This window comes from Crocuta crocuta, unplaced genomic scaffold (genome assembly GCF_008692635.1).
Source record: "Crocuta crocuta isolate KB4526 unplaced genomic scaffold, BGI_CrCroc_1.0 scaffold36, whole genome shotgun sequence".
Classification (NCBI taxonomy): Eukaryota; Metazoa; Chordata; class Mammalia; order Carnivora; family Hyaenidae; genus Crocuta; species Crocuta crocuta.
Window position 1 is genome coordinate 21,476,309 of NW_027532203.1, and position 18,206 is coordinate 21,494,514.

At 35.5% G+C, this 18,206-nt stretch overlaps 1 protein-coding gene and 1 long non-coding RNA gene across 2 annotated transcripts in view; one reads left to right on the top strand and one right to left on the bottom strand.

The window, feature by feature from the left end:
* RIT2 (Ras like without CAAX 2) overlaps positions 1 to 14,486 on the top strand; it is a 381,589-nt gene extending 367,103 nt beyond the window's left edge. Inside the window, exon 5 of the mRNA XM_077777640.1 lies at positions 13,992 to 14,486. Within this exon, the coding sequence (XP_077633766.1) occupies positions 13,992 to 14,219 (228 nt within the window). The 3' untranslated portion in view covers positions 14,220 to 14,486. The remainder of the gene's footprint in view (positions 1 to 13,991) is intronic.
* Positions 1 to 18,206, bottom strand: part of LOC144242650 (uncharacterized) — a 162,752-nt gene that overhangs the window by 7,600 nt on the left and 136,946 nt on the right. The window lies entirely within an intron of this gene.

Consider the following 18,206-nt stretch of genomic DNA (forward strand, 5'->3'; position numbering starts at 1 on the left):
AGTCCTTAGGAGCAAAATTCAAAGAAGAAGTCAGATATTGCTGTAAGCAAAATATTTAGCATTAACTTTCTCTTTTTTCCCTTCTGAGTAACTACTGGCTGCCATGGCAACCTTCCCCCTCCCACCAGTCACCCCCCAGCATATCAGGGCTTCCTGGATGAAAAGCACAAGGCTTTGGAGATTTCAAATGTCTCTTGTACAAAGCAGTCTAAACCCTTTACCCTAGAGCCATTACCATCCTGTGCCTCAGAAGGACTGGCTACACCATTTAATTATGTCCTGCTTTTCTCTCCATTTAATCAATATCTCTCCAGGACAGCAAGAGAGAGAAAACCTTTTACATTTCTTTGCACAGAGTAGGCACTCAAGAAATAGGCTTTTAAAAAATTACTTAATTGATGGTTTTCAAACAAATTTCATATGAATCTATATACATTAGGCATTTAAGCTCACTAGTTTCTTCTGAATGCTGGTCTTCATTCTCTACTTTCTTCTTCATGCTTGGCTTAAACCACATTAACTGCTGATGATCCCACAAAAGCACCATTATCACCACTGCCTTAGGCCATTGTTAGTTCTTCCATCTGAGACTACTTTCAGTTCCCCCCAAACACCCAACCCCCTCCAACCTAGGTAATTGCTGCTTGTCATTCAGGCTTCCTACAAGGACATCCTCCCTGAAGAAGCCAAGAACCACTAATATGGGTCTGGGCACTACTTATAAATGTCACCATAGTGCTCTGTGCTTGCCCCAGTCATGGCACTGATTACAGAGATTTGAAATTTCCTTTATATTTTCCTACTGCTCCAAAAGCTACCTCCTCTACTTACTGTAACCCTATCACTGACTATTGCCAGGCATCCAATACGTCATTCTAAGAGCTGGCCACTGTGCTGGGTCCAGGTACAGCAGTGAAGAAGAGTGACAAAATTCCTGTTGTAACAAAGCTTACACTGTACTGGGAGAAGACAGAACATAAACACAGGAATAAATCAGTAAGATGATTTCTGAGGGTAATTAAGTGCCAAGAAAGCACTAAGGCAGAACCATGGAACAGAATCACTGGCAATGTGCAGAATATTTTGTAGAGAAGAGTTAGGCAAAGTGTCTCAGTGGAGGTGATATTTAAGCTGGGGCATGACTGATGAGATGAAAACAGCCACAAAAAGTACAGGGAGGAGTACTTCCAGGCAGAGGAAATATGCAAAGGCCAGATTTTGCAGTGGGCATGTAAAGAAGTTTGCTTCGGGGTAGGTCTAAACATGTTCTGGAGAGTCAGAGATTGCTGAAAGAATTCGGTGGGAACGAGCAATGGGGCAACATTCACTACCTAACTTGCTTACACCAAACCCTGCCTCTCCCCACTTCATCAGATCTACTCTTTCCCATCACATTTGCCTTAGTCCCTGGACTTGGGAGGGGGGGGTCCCATCTCCCAGAATACTAGTACAAATCTTGATACCACCATGTCTCCCAAGTTGCACATTTTGCATGTCCTGGGTCTCATAGGCGCAGGCCCTAAGAAGCTCACATGTACGTTGTTAAAATCAGGTACCCACACATTTTGCTTGCTTACAGATCTAACCAGCCGCAGTCCCGGTGGTGGCTGAAGGTCTCATTTCAGAAGACCTGTACGCACCTTGTTAAAACTGTAAGCCCTACTCGGGTGGGACCAAACACTGCCCACAACAGCAGGGCACATGCAACATACACAAGAGATACCCCCTAAAGTGTCAGGTTCTCGTGAACAGGAACACTGCATTGTAGGGAACTAGAGAACTTCTTCATAAGGCCACCATTTTCAAAACCAGGAGACATAGCAGACTTTATTAACACACAGAGAGTTAGACAAAATGAGGAGACAGACGAATATGTTCCAAATGAAGGAACAGGAAAAAACTACAGCAAGAGAACTAAATAAAACAGAGATAAGTAATATGTCTGATAAAGTATATAAAGTAATGATCATAAAGATACTCACTGAACTTAAGAAAAGCATGTAGGACATCAGCAAGACTCTTAAAGAGATTAAAAAAAACAATCAGAGATGAAGAACACAATAAATGAAAAACACATAAGATGGAATAAATAGCAAGCTAGAGGAAGCAGAGGAACAAATTAGCGACCTGGAAGACAGAGTAATGGAAAGTAATGAAATAAGCAGGTGAAAGAAAAAAAAATATGCCAAAATGAGAACAGACTTAGGGAACTCTATCAAGTATAATAACATTTGCATTATAGGGATTCCAGGAGGAGAAGAGAGATAAGGGTGCAAATAATTTATAAGAGGAAATAATAGCTGAAAAGTTCCCTAATCTGGGGAATAAAAGTGACATCCAGATCCAGGAGGCACAGATATTCCCCTAACAAAATCAACCTAAGGAGGTCCACACCAAGACACACAGTAATTAAAATGGAAAAAAAAAAAAACCTGATAGAGAATTTTGAAAGCAACCAAAGATCATTACATACAACAGAAACCCCATAAAGCTACCAGCTGATTTTTCAGTAGAAAATGGAGAAAATGGATGAAAAAAAAAATGACCCATCTATATGCTTTCTACAAGGGAATCACTTCAGACCTAAAGACCTACAAAGAGATGTCAAAAGAAAACTGAGGTAACATTACTTAAAACAAAGACTGTAACAAGAGACAAAAAAGGATACTATATAATAATAAAGGAAATAATCCAACAAGAAAATATAACAATTGTAAATATTTATGTACCCAAATACTTAAAGTAGCTAATGAGAAACATAAAGGAACTAATTAATTGATAGTAATACAATAATGGTGAGGGGCTTTAATACCCTACTTACGTTGATAGACCATTAAAACAGAAAATCAACATGGAAGCAATGGCTTTGAATGACACATGGGACCAGATAGATTTAACAGACTTATTCATAACATTCCATCCTAAAACAACAGAACATACATTCTTTTCAAGTTCACAGAAAACATTCTCCAGGGTAGGTCACATATTAGGTTGCAAAACAATTCTCAACAAATTCAAAGAGATTGAAGTCATACTATGCATCTTTTCTGATCACAACACAATGACACTAGAACACCACTAGAAGAAAAATCTGGAAAGAGCACAAATACAGGGAGGTTAAAATGCATGCTAATAAACAATGAATGGGTCAATGTGGAAATCAAATTGGATATAAAAAAATACATGGAAACAAAATGAAAACACAACAGTCCAAAATTGTTAGGATACAGCAAAAGCAGTTTTAAGAGGAAAGTTTATAGCAATACTGGTCACCTCAAGAAGCAGAAAAATCTTAAACAACCTAACCTTATACCTAAAGGAGCTAGAAAAAGAACAAAACCTAAAACTAGCAGAAGGATAGACATAATGAAGATTAGAGCAGAAATAAATGATAGAGAAACCAACAACAACAACAAAAACAAAAACACACAGAAAAAAACAGAACACATCAATGAAACCAGAACATAGTTCTTGGAAAAGGACAGCAAAATTGATAAACCTCTACCCAGACTCATCAAAAACAAACACAAAGCACAAAGAAGATTCCAACAAAAAAACAAATGAAAGTAGCAACTGACATCATAGAAATACAACTGTAAGATATTATGAAAAATTATATGCCAATCCAGAAGAAATGGATAAATTCCTAGAAATGATAACTACCAGAAGCAGGAAGAAGCAGAAAATTTGAGCAGACTGATTAGCAGCAATGAAATTGAATCAGTAATTTAAAAACTTCCAACAAATTGATGCCCATGAGCAGATGGCTTCACAGAGAATTATATCAAACATTTAAAGAAGAGTTCATACCTATTCTCAAACTATCCTAAAAAATAGAAAAGGAAAGAAAACTCCCAAATTCATTCTATGAGGCCTGCATTACCCTCGTACTAAACCAGATAAAGATAAAACAAAAAGAAAGAAATATAGGTAAATATCCATGATGAAAAGATATGCAGAAATCCTCAATATTAACAACCCGAATCTAACAATATATTAAATAAATCATCATGATCAAGTGAGATTTATTCCTGGGATGCAAGTTTGGTTCAATATTTGCATATTAATCAATATGATACATCAATAATAGAAAGGATAAAAATGATAATGATCATTTCAACGGATGCACAAAAAGCATTTGACAAAGTACAACATCCATTCATGATTACAAAAAAAAACAAACCCTCAACAATGTAGATTTGGAAAGAATATACCTCAACACAATAAAGGCCATATATGAAAAACCCACAGCTAAATCCATACTCAATGGGAGAAAGCTCTTAACTTTCCCATCAGGAATAAGACAAGAATGTCTACTCTCACTACTTTTATTCAACATAATGCTAAAAATCCTAGCCACAGCAACTAGACAACATAAAGAAATAAAAGGCATCAAAATTGGTAAGGAAGAAGTAAAATTTCCACTATTTGCAGATTACATGATACTATCTATATAAAACCTGAAAACTCCACCAAAAAACTACTAGAATTAATGGATTCTATAAAGTTGCAGGATACAAAAATTCATGTATAGAAATATGTTACATTTTTGCACACCAGTAATAAAAAGCTACAAAAAGAAAATAAAGATCTCATTTATAATTGCACCAAAAATAATAATAATCCCTAAGCAAGGAGGTGAATGGCCTGTATTCTTTTTTTTTTTTACAAATAGTTTATTGTCCAATTAGTTTCCACATAACACCCAGTGCTNGAATGGCCTGTATTCTTAAACTATAAAATATTGATGAAAGAAATTGAAGACAACACAATGGACTGGAAGAACAAATATTGTTAAAACGTCTATATATCCAAAGCGATTCACACATTTAATGTAATCCCTATCAAAATGCCAACAGCATTTTATAGAACAAGAACAAACAACCCTAAAATTTGTATTCAACCACAAAAGGCCCCAAATACCCAAAGCACAATTCCAAATTTCATTATATTAAAAAGCTGTAGTAATCAAGCAGTATGATACTGGCACAAAAATGGACACAAAGATAAATGGAAGAGAACAGAAAACTGAGAAATAAATCCATAATTATATGGTCAATCTTTGAAAAGGGAAGCAAGAATATGCAATGGGATAAAGACATTCTCTTTAACAAATGGTGTTGGGGAAAACTGGCCAGCAATATGCAAAAGAATGAAATTGGACCACTTTCTTATACTACACACAAAAAAGAAATTTGAGCTGTATTAAAGACCTAAATCTGAGACCTGAAACAATAAAAACTCTAGAAGAGAACACAGGCAATAATTTCTCTTACTATAGCTGCAGCAACATTTTTATAGAAGTCTCCTGAGGCAAGAGAAATAAAACCAAAAATAAACTTTTGGGACTACATTAAAATAAAAGCTTCTGCACAGTGAAGGAAACAACCAACAAACTAAAAGGCAATCCACTGAACAGGAGAAGATATTTGCAAATGACATGTCTCATAAAGGGTTAGTATCCATGCTATGTGAAGAACTGATACTGCTCACCACTGAAAATTTAAAGATGGCAGAAGACATAAATGCACATTCCTCCAAAGAAGACATCCAGATGACCGACACACGAAAAGACATAAATGCACATTCCTCCAAAGAAGACATCCAGATGACCGACACACGAAAAGATCGTGAAAAGATCAATATCACTCATCATCAGTAAAATGCAAATCAAAACTACAATAGGATATCACCAATCACCTGTCAAAATGGCTAAAATAAAAAACTTAGGAAACAACAAATGTTGGTGAGAATGTGAAGAAAAAGGAACCCTTGGGTACTGTTGGTGGGAATGCAAACTGTTACTGCCACAATGGAGGTTCCTTAAAAAATTAAAAATAGAACTACCCTATAACCCAGTAATCACACTACTGGGTATTTACCCAAAGAATACCAAAACACTAATTCAAAGGGATATATGCTCCCCTATGTTTATTGCAGCATTATTTATAAAAGCTACACTATGGAAGCAGTCCATGTGTCCATCGACTGATGAATGGATAAAGAAGAGGTGGTATGTGTGTGTATACACACACACAATGGAATATTGCTCAGCCATAAAAAAGAGATGAAATCTTGCCATTTGCAATGACATGGATGGATCTAGAGAGTATAATACTAAATGAAATTGTGAAATCTGTCAAAGACAAATACCATATTACTTCATGCCTATGTGGAATTTAAGAAACCAAACAAAAGACCAAAAAAAAAAAAAAAAAAGGGAGAGACAAAAATAGATTCCTCACTATAGAGGACAACTGCTGGCTATCAGAGGGGAGTTGGGTGGGGGTGGATGAAACAGATGAAAGGCATTAGGAGTACACCTGATGAGAACTAATATATAGAGCTGTTGAATCACTATATTGTACACCTGACATTAACACTGTACATTACACTGGAATGAAAATTACAAAGAATGAGTTTCTCATATGTCAGTGATTGTAGCTAAGGGCGGGTTATTCTTGTTGGTGCTTTGCTGTGTTTTGGTTTTCCCTGCAAAGGCCTGAGATGACATCCATGCACTTACCTTTAAAGGAAAGATGTGCAAAAAAATAACGTGCAGATTAAAAAAGCAAACAATTCAAAAGCACTTTCATTAGAGCTGCTCAAGGAAACTGGAGAGGCTATTCATTGTTAAAACTGATCAAAATCACCTATACAACTAAGCAAGATGAAAACTGAACAAGCTAAGTTTGGGCAACTTTTCCCTCTTATTTTCTTATTAACAAATGATTCCTGTTACATTGATAATGTGAAGACTGTAATGAAAATTACTATTCATGGGTAAGGATGAATTGAAACACAGAAAGACATTAAAAAATAGAAACAAATCCCAAAGAGTTACAGTTCAGTAGGCTGAACCGAAAGATACTACGCTTGTAAAGCTTCTCTTGAAAGAGCCAGACCCATTCTTCTGCCAATCTCTCCTCATTCAAGATTAGCAAATATAGCAAAGCAGTATCAGAATTTCCTCTTGGGTTATTAAGAATTATATAGCTTACTAGACCACCACCATTATCCTGAATACCTTTACAATAAAGAACAATGAAGCTCCTGAAGTCAGCAGATTGTTGGGACTGGAGCTCTAATTGACCAGCATGCTTGCCACTTCCCATCAGCAGCTGGGCCAGGACTAGAACAGGCTGTGATCACCATCATGCCCCAGTGGTCTCTTCAATGCCCCATGCAGCTGTGGCTGTGCTCTAAAGCCTCCTTTGGCAGATGGGAAATGGCATTTCAGGGAGTACCTGGTGTATCATACAGTGATCTTCTTTGGTGAAAAAGGTCACACATATTAAAAAGATGGTTCCCCTGGGTTATTGATTTTTTTTCTATTACTTGTATGAAACATTTTTCTTTATTCCCTTTTTATCTACCAGTGCTTTCTAAGGCTTTTGAGTGGCACATTTATCACAAACTTGCCTTGCAATTGAGGGGTATGGTGGTACAATGGAATCTGCATCAATTGTTCCTTCCCCCACCCCTCAATAATCTTTCTACAATATTTATTTTTACCTATGTTTCTGTATTTAGCATTTTCTTTTTATGTAAATGCAATAAAAATGTTCTATGCTATTTGTAATTTAAGAATCATCTCAAGTTATAAAACCTCAGATCAGAATAATCAATTATATATGTGTGTGTAATACTGGCAGAGGGAATTGGGAAGATACTATGAGAAATAAGCAAGGATTGGAAACAATACGTGATGGACAAGAGTAGAACTTGATGGGTGTTTTAATCAGGTGTGTGACTTGAACCATTTGATTAACTTTTGTGGGCCTGAAATTCCTCATTTGGGAAAATAAAAATCTTAATTCCCTTCTAACACTGTACTTCATCCTTAGCAGTCACTATATGGCATGGATGAATATTTGTCATTTCAAAATATTTTATTTAGGGGTGCCTGGGCAGCTCAGTCAATTGAGCATCTGACCCTTGATTTCAGGTCAGGTCATGATCCCTGGGTCATGGGATCAAGCCCTGTGGTAGGCTCTGTGCTGAACATGGAGCCTGCTTGGGATTCTCTCTCCCCATCTGCCCCCTCCCCTGTTCCCACACATGCACAACTCTCTCTCTCCAAATAAATATATAAGTATTACTTACAATTTAGATAGATAAGATATATTGGAAGGATATGTTATATACCCTGGTTTTGAAGCCTAATATAGAAGCTGTTATTTTTTGTTATGTTACTCTGGTTCTGAACCACTCAGAACCATTAATAGACGAAAAAATATTCCTAGTGATACTGTTGAACTATTTATAGATGTCAACAGACCAAAATTACTAAGCATAAAGCCAAAAATCTGTAAAAATTAATGCTCTTTGAACTTATTTTCTTCTTACGTGTTTGGACTCATGTTCTTCCACTGAATTTATAGTATACTGATTCCAATATCTGACATAGGGATGGTTAATTATAGTTTGTCAATATTGATGTGAGATAAAAGTTACTGAAATGTGGGAATTTTACAGTATGCTTTCACTTTAATATTTTTCTTAAAATATAAAAACTTTAGGGGATTGATCTAATAAGAATTTTTAAGGAATCATAAAGAGATAAAATATTTACTAAGTTTAATTTCCTTTTGGATTTCATTATAATGAATGTGAAAATTAATGAGTTGTAACCCGGAATTAATATCCTGATAATGGATCTAAGAATATACACAATTATATTTCATGCCTTGAAATAGACTGTTCATGATTACTGTGTTACTTACCAAAGCAATGAGTAGCTACAGAGTCAAATATACCTCAACATGCTATAATAATAAAATAAGCAGTTATGTCATCTATCATTTGCTTATACATTTTCAATACAAATCTGTGGATGGGATTTTTCTATTTTTTTCATATTAAGATTTTTACATTGGACTGTTAACTGAACTTAGATGTTTCCAATGATGTGTAATGGTTGCAGTTTTATAATTAGGAAACATTTCATAAACATGTTTGTATAAAAAGATTTTTCAAATGTGTAAGAAAAAATACACAGATTTAGTTAAAGACTTCAACCCCTTCTACTTCTACTCTTCCCAAAGAAAAATTACCTTCCTTTTCTAGATGAAATAATATCTATACATAAAAGTAATCCAAAATGATGACTACTCAATGAATTACTCATTGAATGAATCCTCACTTCCCCCACTGATTTGGAATGCTACCAATACTATGTCAAGCGACTATATATTTTATAATCTTGTTTCTAGATTCTCTATCACACTGCATTGCTCTCTGTCTAGCCCTTAACTAATAACCCACTACCTAAACTGCCTTAGATTACAGAGATCTGTAGTAGGATGAATCCAGCGTCACCGTTATTGTTCTTATCTATGCCTCCTCCTTACTAGAATTCAAATATTTCTTTCCTATGAGTTTTACTATCTCTATGTAACATTCAAATCCTGAAATCTTTTGAAACTTAGAATGTATTTTTTATTGAAACTACATATTGCTTTGAGATGATTTATAATCTTTGTAGTACTGAACCTTCCCACTAGAAACCTAAGTCTATAATGTTATGTGATTTCAGAATTCTGAAAAACAAACAAACAGGTTTTAATGTAGTTGGCAAAATGTGACCAGACTTAATTCATTTTGTGACTAACCAGGATCTGATGTGATCTGAGACTTCATATATCCTGTTTCCTGTGAATGTTAATGCTAAAATATTTAGCTAGAGAAATATTATTGTACTTGAGGAAACAATGATGCTCCATATTCAGAGGGGTACTTATTATATAATTTGTTTGAGTTTTTCATTAATGTACCATATACAAAAAGTAGACAAATTATAACTATACATTTTGTAAATTATCACAAAGTAAACCCACCTGAAACCACCAAAGGAAATACATATTATCTCCTAGCACTAAACAGTAGTTTTCTTGTGTTTCAATTTTCCAAAAGTATAATTGTGTACCATATTAATGTAACAAGAAGAGAAATTGCATATGGGGTATATGGGGAACTATATACATAGTATCTGTACTATCTTTGCCAAATTTCTCAAAAATGTTTCATAGATCTGATTCCTGTCACTAAACACTATTATGTAAGATTTATGTCAGTTGTATATAACAATTTCATTCACGTACATTGAACAGTATTCCATTCTATTAATGTACAGCAGCTTATCAAATTCACTTATAACATTTGTGTTGCTTTTAGTTTTTTTTGTTATTTGTGATAATGCAGATATGTGCATTTTTACACAAGTTGTTTGGTGAGTATATCCACACACAGTCATTGAAGAAGGCTTCTGGTCACAGAGACCTAATTGTGGAAAGGTCTTAATTACATATTTAATTCCTTATCTAAGGTATAGGATAATAGAGATTTTCTGTTTCTTCTTGTGTAAGTTCTGGTAAATTTTGTTTTAGGAATTTGTCCTTCATCTAACTTGTCAAATTTCTTGACATAAATATAATATTCTCTAATTGCTTTATGATTGTAGGATATATAGTGATGTCTACTTTGTCATTTTTTTTTTTTAAGTTAACTTGAAAAAGAGGGGGAGTGGCAAAGAGGGAGCAAAAAAATCCCATGCAGGCTCCACATGGTCAGCACAGAGCTTGAACTCCTGAACCATGAGATCATGACTTGAGCCAGAATCATGAGTTGGACTCTTAACCAACTGAGACACCCAGGTGCCTCTCTACTTTGTCATTTTTAGTATTAATATTGTTTAATTGTACCCTTTTCTCCCTTTAACCTTTCTTGCCTGGGGTCTATCAGTTTAGTATCTTTGGAGGTAGTCTTCCCTACTGTATGATTATTTCATTGGTCTCTGTCTTTATCATTCCTCCTCCCAGCTTCCTTTCAGTTTAATTTCCTGATTTTTATGGTAACTTGTTGACATTGACTTTGATTGTGAAATCTGAGTGTTTCTACTTTTCTAAAACATGGATGTAGTGCTGTAAACATCATTCCAAACAGAGTGTTAGGTATCCCATGAGGAGTGTTTCATTTGATATCTTTTTTGACCTAGTGACTATTTAGAAATCTATTTGTCAAAAATATTTGGGGGTTTATTACTTCTTTTAAAAATTAACTTATAGTTTATTCCATTTGTTTGGAAATATGCAATGACTTTGGTTCTTTGCAGTGTTTTGAGATTTGTTTTATAACAGCATGAAGCATTATAAATGCTTAGGGTTCGTTTGTAGAAAATGTCAAGTTTTCAGTTGTTGGGTAGAGCATCTTAGATCAAGTGTGGTATTTTGTTCAAACCTTCTATCTCCTTACTTATCTACATATTCTTTCAATTGCTGAGGGAGAATGATTAAAATTTTTAACTCTGTCCACTTACAAAATGAGGCTGCAACTTTTAGTACATACAAATGTATAATATCATCATATTAGATTCCTCTTTTTAAGTAGTAATTTTTAACTATTTTGTCTGATATTATATCAACAGAAAACATTTTTGTATTAATTTCCATTCAGATTTCACCCTGTATCTTTATATGTGAAGTGTTTCAACTACAAGTGTTAAAAAAAAAAAGTACTATCAGACCAACTTTTTGTTTTAAACTAGATAGTGTGCTGTATTTACATATAAATGGTTTTGGAAGATTCTTTGTCTTTACAATTCTTTGTGGGTTGGTATACATCCTGCTTCATTGACTTCAGTTTTCACCATTTGTTCTTTGACCTCTGGGATGTAAGTAATTGCCCACTGCACTGTCATGGAAACATATCCCAGATAAGATGTGCTCTTTGGGCTTGAGACTTAGAACAAGAAGACAAGAGAGACAAGCCAGATCCCAAACCACAGCCTGGAGGTGAACTGCCAGTCTATCCTCCACTTGCTAATAAGCAGTGAGAGCAAGAAAGCAAGAAACACTTTTGTAAGCTAAAGAGATTTTGCGGCTGCTTTTGTGTATATATATATGTATATATACATATACATATATATATACACATATACACATACACACATATATATACACATATATATATATACACACACGATTTTGCGGCTGCTTTTGTATATATATATATATACACATACATATATATATACACGTATACACGTGTATATATATGTATATATGCATATATACATATATATATAAGCTTACTAATTTTAGAAAATCATACCATAAATGTGTTGCTATAGGAAACACATAAAATATGTGTCCATTAATTCTGAGTTACAAAAATTATTATAGAAGACTGAAAAATAAATGGCATCACATGGTATATACTGTCAAAATATTTGGTAAGACTGTCACCAATGATTCGATTCCTTGGAAATAAGACACATTAATATGTGACTTTTTCTAATTGCTGGTAATGCAGAATCTTAATAACTTTAGCTGGTTGCTTTTAGCTTCATTTCTTGAGTTGCTATAAGATAGAAATGAGCTCAAAAAATGATTGGTGTGTTGGCCAGCAGAAATGAAAACCCTTGGTGAGGTTGACTTTTCACAGACCAGAAAGGACCTGACTTTGAAATCAGACCTGTTTTTCTATCCCAATTCAACCATTCATTAGCAGTATGGCATGGTATATCAGTTAAGAAAAAGTGGCTTACGCTCTGGTTACAAACAACTCCAAAATGTCGTCAGCTTAAAAGAACAAAGTTTCTTAATTAAGTCTGGTAAATATATCCATCCTGCTGAACCAGGAGTTCTGTTTCCCATAATCCTTGTCATAGAGTCTCTAGTTCACCATATATTTCGATTTGGCAGGACACATGAACACATATAAACATGTAACTTTAATAGATAGATCGGTAAAGGTGCACCTGAGTAGCTTGGTCAGTTGAGCACCTGACTTTGGCTCAGGTCATTATCTCCTGGATCATGAGTTTGAGCCCCAACTCAGGATCTGTGTTGACAACTCAGAGCCTGGAGCCTGCTTTGGATACTGTTGTCTCCATCTCTCTCTGCCCCTCCCCTGATCATGCTTGGTCTCTCTCACTCAAAAAGTAAATAAACACTTAAAAAATAATAAATAAAATAAGATCAGTATGGGCACAGAATTCATCAGAACCTATTGAGTTAAGTCAGACTTATTCCTGCTTTCTTCAAGCCAATGTGAATAATCTGGTAGGACTTAATGGGAGTGCTAACATTTGACCAGAACTATTATCACATAGCTACAATGACCTATTATCCCCTGTTTAAATATTTGTGCATCACTTCTGTTTGAATCTTAATTCATACTTATTAAATCCAGGTATTTTTATTAATCATCCTTTCTCCTCTAATCTAATGTTGATTTAGGCACCAGGCACTATATCTGAGACATTAAAGAGACAAGGCATAGTTCTTGACCTCACTCAGTTTATAATCTCTAGAGAGCCCATTGGAATAACACACACCACAGCATGGACTTGTTAAGTTTTGCTTTACAAAACTTCAGAGCCATCTCTGAAGTGCTTGGCTAGAGACTTATATCATAATGAGTGATGTTTTGCTTTTGTTTTCTTTTGCCAGAAGATTGTTTTCAAAGTTTGTGGCAACTGTAGACTGGCTTATTCTTAACTGAAACTTCTGGACTATAATAAAAATGGTTTTAAGTATGTACTCAGCATGTTTGATGAAACTTTTATAGATAATGTCACTAACAAAAAGTCTTTGAGGTAGATGTCATTATCCTACTTTACAAATGAGAAAACCTAGGCCAAAAGGTAAAAGAAATTTGCCCAAGTTTGCAAAACTCAAATGAAGCAGAAACGAAACTTGGAAACCAAGCAGTTTTAATCAAAAGCCATGGTTTTGACCATGGTGCTCTGTTACTTTTTTTTTCTGAAGCCTGGAGAATTGATTTTTAGTAAGTTCTCATCAGCTTCCCTTTTACAGATTCTGATTTCTCATTTTTCAAGTTTAGAAATTCTAGAAATCTTCCTTTACAAAAAATTCTATTATACTTTTTTTCCCCACATAACATGCACATAGCTCTGGTAAAGAACATAGTGTTTGATCCAAGCATTCCTCCCTTCTTCTTTTTAATATCATTTATTTTCCCCTTAGGTATCTACAGAAGAAGGCTTGAGTCTGGCCAGGGAATATAACTGTGCTTTTTTTGAGACCTCTGCAGCCCTCAGATTCTGCATTGATGACGCCTTTCATGGTCTAGTGAGGGAAATCCGCAAGAAAGAGTCCATGCCATCCTTGATGGAAAAGAAACTGAAGAGAAAAGACAGCCTGTGGAAGAAGTTAAAAGGCTCATTGAAGAAGAAGAAAGAAAACATGACATGATATTCTTGCTTCTAACTCCCTTATTCTCTTTCTGAATTTTATCAGTTGGACAATTCCATGTGTTGCATTCTGCTTCAATATTTTCTGTCTCTCTCCTTCTCTCTTTAAATATCTGCCTATAGGTAAAAGCAAGATCTGCATAACTGTACCTCTTGAGATAGTTTTGTTTTGCCCTTAACAGTTGGATGGATTTTGTCAATCAGCTGGATATGCTGTTTAAGTTTTTACAATATATTACTAAATAAAATTGACATTCCAATTGCCTCATTTCCTTTTAAAGAGTCTAGCTTCATTTGGTATGCTGTCTGGTTATAGAGGAAATTCAAAATTGCAGACAGAATGATAAAAGGCTCAAGGGATCTGCCTTTGCCTGATAAGACTCTGATTGTTTGCATTTCAGGAATCTCAGTAAATAATGAAGCAGCTCAGGAAACAATTTGGAGCAGGAGTCTGCAGACTTATCTTCCCTTAACTGTAGAAGTCTAGGTGCTTTTTCATAATGATGAACCTTAGTAGAATTATTAATAACAGGAACCAGTTGTAGGTTGTTGGAGGGCTGAAAGGAAATATCCCAGTATTTGCAATGCTCTTCCTGTTAGGCTTTGGCAAAATTATCACAGTGAAATTACTGAGCTGTGGCAAAAGAATATTGTCTTTGTAGCCAGAATACAGGCTAATAGGAACTTGGTAGTTCAGGTATTCATAAAAAGACACAGTGCTCCCTCTCAGTGGAAGTCCCTCTGAGAACCGCTTCACCTACAGGGCAAGAGGCTTTTTGATACAGAGAGCCTATATTATCCTTATATTGACTTAATTTCCCATCTCTTCTTACTTGAACCATGAAACATTACCAGTTAGAGGGCTTTTTTTCTTACTTGTTTACAATGGATCATCATGTAAAATATAATTGCCTATTCACTCATTGATCCCACCATGTGATTTGGTTTATTCCAATTCAAGCTTAGAAAGCACCTAACCTGAACAGTTCTGAATGTTTAACAGATAACTGTTAAATAACAGTTAAACATGGGATGGAATCCATCCAACCAACCTTTATGGGTTGGGGCAGTTTTTATCATAAATTATAGAGAAAATAGGATGAAGGGTATATATACAACATTCAAACATGTATTTTTAAATTCACAATGCCCCTAGCATTTGTTAATCTCTGAAAAAGCAGGAATGACTCAAAGTAGCTTGACATACAGTGGGAAGATTCACTTGGCTGAAGAACAGTCGGATTCCACATAATTAGATAAGAAGATACATTTCACATAGTAACATAGGTACAACTGAAAGGAACTTAGGGATAATTTTTCAATCAGAAGACTAAAATTTCAGCTTTCAGAATAATGTACTCATGGGTTCTTTTAATACTTGGAGCCAAGGCTTTTGTCAAAACCACAGGGACTTCATGGCTCTCACTCCTATGCCCAGGGATCATGCAGTTAACTGCTGCCAAGCTCCCTTCTTTTGGTTTTTCTTCAACCCTCATATTCCATGATGTAGGACCCAAACTAATTAGTTTTTTTCCCATTCCATAGTGTCCTGAAACCAAACCCACTATATCTCTTCATTCTCAGGCATTCATATAATAGGGAGAAAAAACAAATTTTAAAAAAGAACACATGAAGATGATATAAAGATATTCTTTGAGAACTAGTCCTTGCTTCCTCCTTTCTTTGGTTCTGAGTGTTTAATGCTCTGCTTTTGTCTTGTTAAAATGGGTTAGCACCTTCTTTGCCTCCTATACCTTCTCCTTTTGCAGCTCCTGACCCCCAGGACTTCTCCAAGCCTGAGAAGACTCTGTGAATACTATATTCCACCAGACTCTTCGGTTTGCTAGAAGATGCAATCTAGGAAACATAATACTTGGCACTTAGTTTTATATGAAGAAACCACATCTTTGAAAACCTGATTACTGCCCAATCTATGAATACTAATAGTATTTGGTGCATTTCTTAATATGACTGACTCTTCATAAGTTTTATTTTACTGTAAGCTCCACTGGCTTTGTCTCTAGAGTTTTGTATCTCTCTTTTATTCCTTCCTATTCTTTATACTCCTTGAGTGCTGATAACTAGTTTTTATAGTTTAGAAATTTTTAGTGAGGTTTAGATCGGGTAACATTTGCCAGGTCTATCCATTTCACTCTATAGAAGGAAGAAGGTCTATAAATTATCACCTAGGGCCACATGAATTTGGGATAGTTATCACAAGCAGAGATTGAGGCAGACTTCAAACATTCATTTAAACCAGTCTTCTTTCTTTCTTCTGGAAGACTGGGCAGAAGGAAATGTTCCAGAAGAATAAAACCTAGATAATACTGCCCAAGGGCTATTGATTCACAGGCTCTTGGCATAAGACCAAAATGTCAGGATCTTGTTTTTGATCATTATCCCTGAAAACTTCCAACCAGAACTAGAATATCTAAGTCAATCTCAAAAGCTCAGAGAAGAAAACCACAAAGTACACATGCCTACATTGCCAAGGGAGTGTCAAGAAACTCTTGAAACTAAGCATCTGTATCCATTATAGATGAATGAGTAATCACCAACACACTTCATCAAATAGTGACTAAAAGCCTACTATGTACCAAGAACTTTTCTAGATTGCCCACTCATGTATATATGGTGTGTGTGGGTGTGTGGGTGTGTTTAATGAGGCATTTAGGAAGTTCTGAATACAGTTTTCTGTCCTCCAGAAATGTATCATCTATCTATTTTTAGGTGTTTTTCATTAACTTATCTGGTAGGTCCCCATGATAAAATAATTTCTCAGATCAGATATAAGAGCAGTCTACAATACTGTATTTGTGTTTAGTTGAGTTTGGGAACTTCTATAGAAAATGACACTGAGGAAAAAAACATGGACACTTGGGCCAAACATTACACACATCACACTCAGATGTGCAAGGAATAAACAGCTGCTTTATTTCTAACTCATCTATTCTTTCTCAGGAGCCCCTGACTAATGGGTAGTTGGGGGACAGGAGGTGCCAAATTTTAGTTCAGTGCAGTAATTTAATGATAATATGGGGCAATAATTTAAGAAATATCTCTAAGTAACATGACCTCTGCCTTGTGTACTTAGGTCAGTGTCTTATCAAATTTCTTCCCTGTTTACTCTCCTTTCCCAAACTGCATCTGTGCACAGGGGAAAGGTATGCCTTATGTGACCTCGTGGCAGTATAATTCCCTCATCTTCTAAGTCCCACAGTATCCTTTGCATCCTCTTTAATTTTTACCCAAGGGTCTGTCAACAAATTGGAAAACTTAGAAGAAATGGATAAATTCCTAGAAACGCACAACCTACCAAAATGGAAGCAGGGACAAATAGAAAATTTGAGCAGACAGGTTACTAGCAATAAAACTGAATCAGTTATCAAAAAAGTCACATCGAACAGGAGTCCAGCACCAGATTGCTTCACAGATGAATTCTACCAAACATTCATACCAGAGTGGCTGAGTGGCTCAATCGGCTCGGTGTCCGACTTCGCTCACATCATGATCTCATGGTTCAAACTCCACATGGGCTCTATGCATACAGCTCAGAGCCTGGAGTCTGCTTCAGATTCTGTGTCTCCCTCTCTCTCTCTGCCCCTCCCCTACTTTGTTCTGTCCCTCCCTCCCTCTCTCTGAAAAATGAATAAAAATTTTAAAAATAATAATAAAAGAAGTGTTCATGCCTATTCTTCTCAAAATATTCCAAAAAATAGAAGAGGAAGGGAAGTTTCCAAGTGTGTACTCTGAGGCCAGCATTACCTTGGTAGTAAAGCCAGATAAAGGTATCACAGAGAGAGAGAATTGCAGGCCAATATCTTTGATGAACATAGATGCAAAAATCGTCAACAAAACACTAACAAACCGAATCCACTCATACATTTTAAAAAATCATATGCCACAATCAAGTGGGATTTACTCCCAGGATGGATGGGTGGTTCAATATTTGCAAAACAGTTAATGTGATGCATCATATCAATAAGAA